The 9,154-nt window shown below is 31.2% G+C and overlaps 1 protein-coding gene across 1 annotated transcript; it reads left to right on the plus strand.

The window, feature by feature from the left end:
• Positions 1 to 4,422: 4,422 nt before the first annotated feature.
• On the plus strand, positions 4,423 to 8,848 carry LOC134726998 (LITAF domain-containing protein-like). The gene is made up of 3 exons (XM_063591386.1): positions 4,423 to 4,772; positions 7,190 to 7,328; positions 8,212 to 8,848. The coding sequence occupies exons 1-3, from the start codon at positions 4,652 to 4,654 to the stop codon at positions 8,330 to 8,332; spliced, it is 381 nt and encodes a 126-aa protein (XP_063447456.1). The 5' UTR covers positions 4,423 to 4,651; the 3' UTR covers positions 8,333 to 8,848.
• The last annotated feature ends 306 nt before the right edge of the window (positions 8,849 to 9,154 follow it).

Genomic DNA, 9,154 nt, shown 5'->3' on the forward strand with positions numbered 1-9,154 from the left:
TTTGACGAAAATAATACACAAACCAGCGTAAGAAACACACCATCTCTTTACAGAAATAGTTTTCTATCAGTTTAATGATTTTATCATCTTTGAAAAAAAACCATTCTTTCTGGGGAATAATAAGAAATTGTTCGACAAATTCTTGATATCAAGTCATGTTGTGGTCTTCAACGAGTTTAAATTATCATTTGGGAAACTAGAGAAAAACTAAAAGACAGATTTCGATATTTTTTTAATGGTTCGAAAATAAGCTCTATTTTTCGAATATCGTATAAGTTCATAAACGACGTTATTGTGTGAAATCAGAAACAAATTGTTTCATCAAAGATTGTCATATATCTCCTATTTTTATAAGCCCTTATATCACGTTTCTAGTATTTGATTAATACTCTGAATTCATTTATTTTCGTGGGTACAAAATTTCGTGGATTGAGAAAATTTTCATACTCGTGGATATCTGATTTCGTTGTTTTTCCAAAGTCTGCATACATTTTTATATAAATTTGTAATTCGTTGTTCATTGAATTCCTGGTTCCCAGGTCACAGTGAAATCCACGAAAATTGGTATCAAGCTCCTATCTTTCCTTTGTCTTTTCCTTTAGTGGTGCGTTTACCTAATTGTGAAGTATATTATTAGGTTGATCTTATGGAAATATTAATGACAAATTCAACTTTCTTCTTGTTAACATATTCTCTTTTCTTATTGCTCAGAAATGTAACCCGCTTAAGTTATTGTGTATTTTTATCAATTTAGATAATTAAAAAATATGAAATTAACCTTAGCACAAAAGCCATCCGATAGTTATCATTTTTTTAAAATTTGAGATAAACTTCACATGTCGAATCAAAGGTAAGTATCACGCAGATAGTACGTGGCTTTTAAAAATGGGGGAACACCCATACTTACAATTTATTTGGGGTAATGTGCTTTTTAAAGGAGTCACAAGTCCACAGTATTATAACGTTTTAGTAGTTTCTTATGGTTGTATATATGTTACAGGATTTTTTAGAATTTAGGTATTTTGTAAAATGCCTCAATTTTTGGCATCTTTAAAATGCTTCCAAGATTCAGGTATTTCATATATCCAATCCAATTACAAAATGCAGCAAATCAGTTTAAAGAATATTTAGTTATCAAAGGTATCAGTATTATAATTTAGTACGCCAGACGCGCGTTTCGTCTACATAAGACTCATCAGTGACGGTCATATAAAAATATGTATGTAGCTAAAAAAGAGGGTAGAAAAATACCAGAGAGACAGTCAAACTCGATCTATATCGAAAATAAACTGAATACGCCATGGCTAAAAATGAAAAGGACAAACAGACAAACAAAAGTACACTTGACACCACATAGAAAACTAAAGAATAAACAACACCCAACCAAAATCTAGGGGTGATCGCAGGTGCTCCGGAAGGGTAAGCAGATCCTGCTCCACATGTGGCACCCTGTCGTGTTGCTTATGTTATAACAAATCCAGCAAACAGTCTAATTCGGTACGTCACATTCATGAAAAGGGACGGGGGTTATTGTTACGACGTAAGGAACATTTCGATATCATTTGTGAAACGGTTATTCCATAAAGTTCAACCAACTCGTTATGGCGTCCGTAAAAGTTACGAAGAGATGATTCCAACTTCACCATTTGGAACTCTTGATTTAAATACCTTCCTTGTGAGCAACAACCCTCTATCAAGAAAATCATGATAGGAAATACAAGCACGGGAATATCGTATCAAATGGGATATACATACATCGTATGCAGGTGCTGCTGGAATATTGCTACTTAGAAATGGAAATTTCACAATTGGAAAGCTGAAATCATCTCTTTTGTTGTAAAGTTTTGTTTTCAATCGACCCTTATTGCCAATTTCTAGATGTAAGTCAAGATATGAGGCCGACATAACTGTATCTGTTTAATCCTTTTAACAAGCACAATGTTGAAGAGCATTGAGGATCCAAAATTCCCAAACAGTTGTGCAAATACGGCTAAGGTCAATGCCTGGGATAAGACATTACTTAGTGTTTTTTTTTTTTTTATTAAATAAGACGTAATGTATGAGGTACCTCTTCAGGGTTTTTTTTTCTTAAAAAGATTGACTTTTATTCATACTATAAAATGCCTTAGACATTTTCAAAGTTGCTTCAATATTCAGTCATTTTACAAAATGAATACATTAAGAATGTATGTAGCATATGTATTTTAAATTTGTAGCCATTTCCTGCGTATAAATGTTAGCAGAACATTATTTAGTGACCAGTAAATATGAAAAAGAAGATATGGTATGATTGCCAATGAGACAACAATAGACCAAAACGACACAGAAATTAACAACTATGGGTCACCGTACAGCATTCATCAATAAGTAAAGCCCATACCGTATAGTCAGCTATAAAAGGCCCCAAAATGACAAATAAAACAATTCAAACGAGAAAACCAACGGCCTTATTTATGTGTAAAAAAATTAAAGAAAAGCAAATGTATAACACATAAACAAACGTCAACCACCGATTGCCTGCTCCGGAAGTATAGTTTAGCCCAATTTTGAACAATAGTATCTAATTTATCATAATATTTAACAATAAAATCTAATTTATTATAATTAGCAAAGTTTCAAATTTTGTTATTTAAAAAAACAGAAATACCAGTATCTCAATTCTAAACATCATTGGTTGTACGGTATCTACTCAAAATATAACGATCGTTCTTTGTCCTTTAATGACCTAATTTCATTTTAAATGATTCATTCAAGTCGGGTTGTTTAAACTTGCATCTTGAATTATCTATTGATATCTTTTCATTGTTGAATATGTGTTCATAATCGTAAAAGTGTATAAAATATCTTGCACCATAACAGATGTCATTCTAATAACCATTTGAAAGTTTTCAAAATATCGAAAGTTTTAGTTTTTCGATTCATCTCTATGTTATTAGATGCACAAAATTAAGTTATAAATAAAATCTAATGAAATAACAATGAACAGCATTTTAAGCAGTTGGCTAACCATTTTGACTTAAAACATCTCAACAAGCTGGTATGCCGTGAAATATGTATAAGCTGTAAATTCATGTTTAAAATATTTGGTTTGATTTGAACCGTATATTCAAACTACAAAATAAACCCATTTACAATGCTAAACGCACAAAGATGTAATAATATTTCGTGCGTAATAAGTAAACACGATATCTAAATACACATTAAGATGACCTCCGAAGACTGGAGACGGTCACCTTACCCGATATCAACGTAGTAATAAATATAAATAGACAGACAAGCACGTACAATCGTATATTGCATTGATCTGTTTGAGTTCATGTTATATATCAAAATATATCATCGGTTTCCTATAGGAAAATAATATTTTTGGGACAAATAAGTCAACGAAATGGTTAAAACTGGTGTAACTCTTGGTTTACGAATCAATATTGACATTCCTTTTTTTTTATGAAAGAACACAGGCTAACCACACGAAGAAGCCATCTACAACAAGGCCATATCAAATATTTAATGAAAATAGATTCCGATTAGAGTGAATAATATACTTTGAATGAAGTCATGCAACAGCAATGTTTTCCTGTTAGCTTTTTTGGAAGAAATGAAACCAAACTGACTACTTATAGCGACATGGTATTTCTATATTCCGCGTTTAGAAATGTTTGACACTTAAAAATATAGTATTCCAGATGATGCTTAATGCGCTATCGGTATCTTTGCTGCAACATCAATGGACAGAGTAAAACAAAGACGGATTTGAAAATTCTGTTTAAGCCATTTTGGTTTCGACTGATTATACAAAACAAAGCCAAAAACTTTTTCTGATTAAAATAAATGAACGGTCAGTTTGCTCAACACTGTTCTCTAGAAAATTTAATTTCAAATAAAAAAATCTCTTTAAATAGAAAAGTATTTGCATTCGAATAAAAAGGTTTGTTTCTTTGAAAGATGACAAATACTGCAAGAATATTTCAGTGGCAATTATCTGCTTTCTTTCATGAAAGTTATTACTAGTAAATGATCATATATTCAAGAATTGCTTTCACATAAAATGTTAATTTCAGTATCAAAAATCTGTTTGTAAATTAGGCTTCGTGCAAGCATTCATATTTTTTAAAGATTAATTTAGACTTTGAACCCCAAATTGTAAATATATAAAAACGACCGATTTAAATCATTTTCATAAACCCTTTCATAAACAGCAAAATCAAGTTTATTTAAAATACCAAGAATACATAATAATAATTATTGTATATAAGATACTTTAATTTAATTTAATGAGACAACTAATGCATGTTCTTTTAAAATATAAAGTGTTTGTATAATATATTATAAGTGTCTGATTACGCTAACAACAATTTTTCCGGTATTGGACAAAACTTTGATACGTTTCTGTTTTTTTCCGACACGTTCTTTTAGGTCTTAAGTGTGTAAAGCGCATTACACTTCCTAACTCGTTGTACTAGAACTTGTTCGACTGCATGTATATACAAACATTTCGATTAACAAGAAAGAAAATATTTAACAAACTTTTTTTGAAACGATACTGCGGAATTATTCAGCTTGTGCATTTTTCATTATTGATGGTACAATATAATTACTGGAGACTCCTTTCTTTTTTTTTCTTACCCGGCGTTGACCACTGCTACCAATAATGTCAGGAGGACAGAAAAATCCAGCAAGAGAGAGAACGAGTATTGGAATAGGACATGGCAATAAGAAACGAAGCATGGCTAAACCACAGAAACACATTACAGAAAGCAATGACAGTGCTGGTGAGTCAGTTATTGATTTAAGGAATATTCAAGGACCTTTATCCGAAAGGAAGAACAAATAAAGTTTTCACAGAACCGTCATAGCCTTGAAAATGTATTTCATATTTGGTGTTATATAGCATGAAGCGAAAGGAGAAAATTTTGAAGTCTTTCAAATTTTCTCAATCTGATGAACATTTCGACAATAAATGCCTCTTCATTGAAACGAGGAGCAAAATATTCCAACATCCAAACCTTATTCAAAATATTGAGAGCTTATGAACTGAAAATAACAAAAGTATTTCGAAATTTGTTATAGGGGACAAAAGGTTCTTGCATTTTTACAATGTCGCACAATCTAAAGTATCAACTTAAGACAAAAGCTTTTATGAAATATATGAGTGTTTTGCTTAAAAAACAGGACTTGAGTTCCTTGAGCAGGCGATGTAAAAGCAAACGAGAGATAATAGTTTCGGACCAAAAACAAAACAAAGACAAGGAACTGATGATGAGTAATTCGGACTGCGCATCGTACAAAGAGCTCAATCATCATTATAAACTAAGACTAGTGATAGTTTTACAAAATAACAGTAATGCGAGATCAAGGTCAAATAAATGAAGATAAAGCATGTCTGAAACCAAAAGTGACAGCTTCTTTCCTTTCTTCAAACTTTGATTAGGTCAATCCAAACTTTACGAATCTTCCCATTCAGTTTAGCTACAGCGGGGAATGGAGATGGTCATTTAACGGTATTTATCCAGTCCGAAATACCTTTAAATGTTTTTAATGGGCTTAATACCGTCAGATAGTATTTTTAAAAGCACTTTCAGACATTTTTTTTTAACATGTTTAAGTTTTGGTATATTTTTCAGGGATATATAAACACATAGGAAACGACAAAACAAAGCGTCAAAAAAGGATTAAACACGGTTTTATATCTACCTTAACCTCCCATTTATATGACAGTCTCATACAATTTTATAAGTATGACAACGATGTGTGAGAAAAACAAAGAGACATAATAGGAATGGAGTATTTGCAATCGGATCCGGACTTTCAACCTATAAATCAATATATATTTCTTAATTCAAATCAAGGGGATAGACTATTTAAGGTTTTTTATTTTTGATATCATTAAGAAATAACAATATATTTCTTGATCTATATTTTACCATTATATATATATTTGTGTTGATTGACATCTGATCATAATATATTTTTAATTTGAATTATCAGATTAAGGTTTTCGTAGAATTTGTCTTTCGTGGTAGTTTCGTTGTAAGCTAATAAGGTAATGTTATAGATAAAACTGTTTGAACAGTAAAAATATGTTATTTAAACTATACAATAGTTTGTATTGAATTTCTTTAAAGTCCAAGATATAGTGTGCACATATTGTTTGATTTTTACATACCATTGATCAGCTGTGTAATATCTAATATCTGAATAATGTACCCAGTAGTGAAAACAAAAATAGTTTCATAAAAAAGGGGGATTTTGGACAAAAACTATATTAAAGGGATTACAACAGAAAGGATGAGTGAAAAGGAAGGTATTCTTTATTTATAAATATTAGACCAAAATACTACAATTATATTACACTTCCTGGTTTGGAATCAACATGAATTTTTGAAACAAAAAATACATAACTAAGCATATGATTGTGAAGAAATTTTGATTTCCGTTTATTATGATATATTCGTCTCAACTCTATTCTGTTACACATGTTGTTGTGGTGACATTTTAAGAAAGAGGTAGAGCAAATGTTCAATTCCTCCTGTTTTATGTTGGTAATGGTATCTGTCATTATTGTTGCATGTTAACGTTTTTATTGGTTAAAGTAAAATAGACCAATAATTGGCAAAAGAATGTCGAACTAATTAGGTGTTCAAATTATTTTTGATAATATTGAATCTTACATTTGTCTTAAGAGCCTACCATTAACATGCGCTCTTGTTTAGTGTTTTTCAACACATTTGGAATGCTTCACCATATAGATTATATATCTTCAAATTGAAACAATAGTTAAGAGCATGCGTTGATTGTAATTATTTCCATTGCAAAGGTATAACAGCTTATTAAAAAGGGATTGCAAGGTTGCAGTAATCTCTTCTAAAGTAAAAAGGATGCAAAAATGATTGGCTAGTCGTTGTGTAACAGAAGACCATGGATATGTTACATATATTGCAGTTAACATGATCACATTCCATTGTCCTCGATTGTGATATATCAGTTTTAGACTTATGACCAAATCTGTAGATACCATGATTCACACGACTGATGAACATGAGAACACTAAGTTTTCGAATAAACGTTTTGTAGACTAGTGCATTCTTTTTATCGTTTTTCATTTTCTTTTACTCATGTTACTGTCTTGTCGGTTTTTCGTTGACTTATAGATTATAATTCTCCTTTTTATATCTTTCTCCATTTTCAGATGTAGTAGTAAAGAAGAAAAATCAGTTTGAACCGATAGATGTAACATGTCCATCATGCAGTTCAAAAATAACGACAGAGGTGACCTACGAACCTGGATTATCATCATGGATGGCTTGTTTGGTTTGTTCTTATTTAGGGTATGTTTTTATGATACTTAAATTTAAGAACAAGAAAAATGGAAACAACACTTTATAAATGCACGTGCCTGTAGCGCTTTTCTGTATGTATCTTCATTCAGAGTTTGAAAGCCAAATATTTGAAAGCCAAGGCTATATAAGAATTGAAATTGTCGAAGAGGTATATGACAAAACAAGGACCTGAATAAATAGCCAAATCCATGTTTTATAAACTTAACCTGAGGAAGTTGAAACCATTCTATTTTGATAATCTATAAACCTATAAACGGACAATTTAAGAAAGGTTTGTTAAACCCATGTCAGTATTATCCATCACTGATAGTCCTTAAGTAGCGGTATCGACACACTGCTGTAACTCTATATAACGCAATTATCAAGGAAATGAATAAGCTACACAAAAATAAATTTTTGCAGCAGTTGCAAATATAAACATACACATGCTGTTGTGTTATGGGAATTGTGGTAATCGTTGTTATGACATAAACAAACACATGTAACAAAACAAAAGCAGAAATCGCATGCTTTTTATGTTTAATACTAGTAACATGAACATTATTGTAAGTACAATATTCAGTTTGTCTTCAAACATTGATTGTGATATATAAGGATTATAAACACTCAAAAAGAATACAGGCGTAATACATGTATTGACATGAACAAGCTTATTGCAACATTTTTTGTTATCAAAATATCTTTTTTCTTTGTCTGCATTAGTTAATTGTACATATGGAACAGCGTTCTTATTTGTACGTACATTTTTTTTATTTGATTTTACTATGCTATTTGTGCACATCGTTTCCCCCACTCTATATGAAACAGATTTTATATTGTTTATAAAATTAAATAATAAATACATTAAAATGTTAAAAAAAATAAATTTCAGGTTGGTTCTTGGATGTTGCTTGATTCCGTTTCTACACAAAAGATTTAAAGATTGTGTACACACATGCCCGAACTGTAAACAAATAGTCAAAAGATGTAGCAGGCTAAAGAGCAAGAAATAATGAGACTATACAGTAAAAACTTGACTTCAAAGGGCTGAAAAATATGTTTTTTTTATTATATATTTTTTTTAAATATTTGTTTAAATGTACTTTATATGAATAGTAGATGTTGAATAGACTTATTAATTAATATATGTAAACCATAACGCCACCTTTTTTGAAAATGTAAGAAAAAAATAATATGAAACACTTCTAGTTCTCAAAATTCAGGAATGTGTTAGTATATAAAACTGTGGAAACTTGTTAATGGTTTATTATAAACGTTATCTCATAGTTTCTACTGGAAAAGATAAATAACACGTTTTTTCAATAATAGAATTATTAATAAATAAAGGCAACAGTTAGTTACTGGTGTTCAAAAATCAAAACAATTATTGAGAAAAAACAAATTCGGGTTACAAACCAAAACCGAGGGTAAACATATCAATTATAGAAGGAAAACAATGGAACAACAGGAACAACAGGAACGACGATGTGCAACAAAAACAAACGCCACCACACAAAGAAATGAACTGTTTGATATGGTGGCCGGTTAAGGCCATTTCGCGTTTTCGCCCATCATATTATATAGGGCGAAAACGCGAAAACGCGAAATCGCGAAGTCGAAAACGCGAAAACGCGAAGTCGAAAACGCGAAAACGCGAAATATTTTTTCTTTCCGATTTCGCGTTTTCGACTTCGCGTTTTCGCGTTTTCGACTTCGCGTTTTCGCGTTTTCGCGTTTTCGACTTCGCGATTTCGCGTTTTCGCCTTTTCGCGTTTTCGCGATTTCGCGTTTTCGCCTTTTCGCCTTTTTGCGATTTAGCCTTTTCGCGTTTTCGC

This window comes from Mytilus trossulus, chromosome 7 (genome assembly GCF_036588685.1).
Source record: "Mytilus trossulus isolate FHL-02 chromosome 7, PNRI_Mtr1.1.1.hap1, whole genome shotgun sequence".
In the NCBI taxonomy this organism is placed as follows: domain Eukaryota; kingdom Metazoa; phylum Mollusca; class Bivalvia; order Mytilida; family Mytilidae; genus Mytilus; species Mytilus trossulus.

Coding starts and splice junctions, on each gene's coding strand:
- LOC134726998 (XM_063591386.1), top strand. CDS start 4,652: ATGTCAGGAGGACAGAAAAATCCAGCAAGAGAGAGAACGAGTATTGGA. Junction 4,773..7,189: donor AGAAAGCAATGACAGTGCTG/GTGAGTCAGTTA, acceptor CTCCATTTTCAG/ATGTAGTAGTAAAGAAGAAA. Junction 7,329..8,211: donor TTGGTTTGTTCTTATTTAGG/GTATGTTTTTAT, acceptor AATAAATTTCAG/GTTGGTTCTTGGATGTTGCT.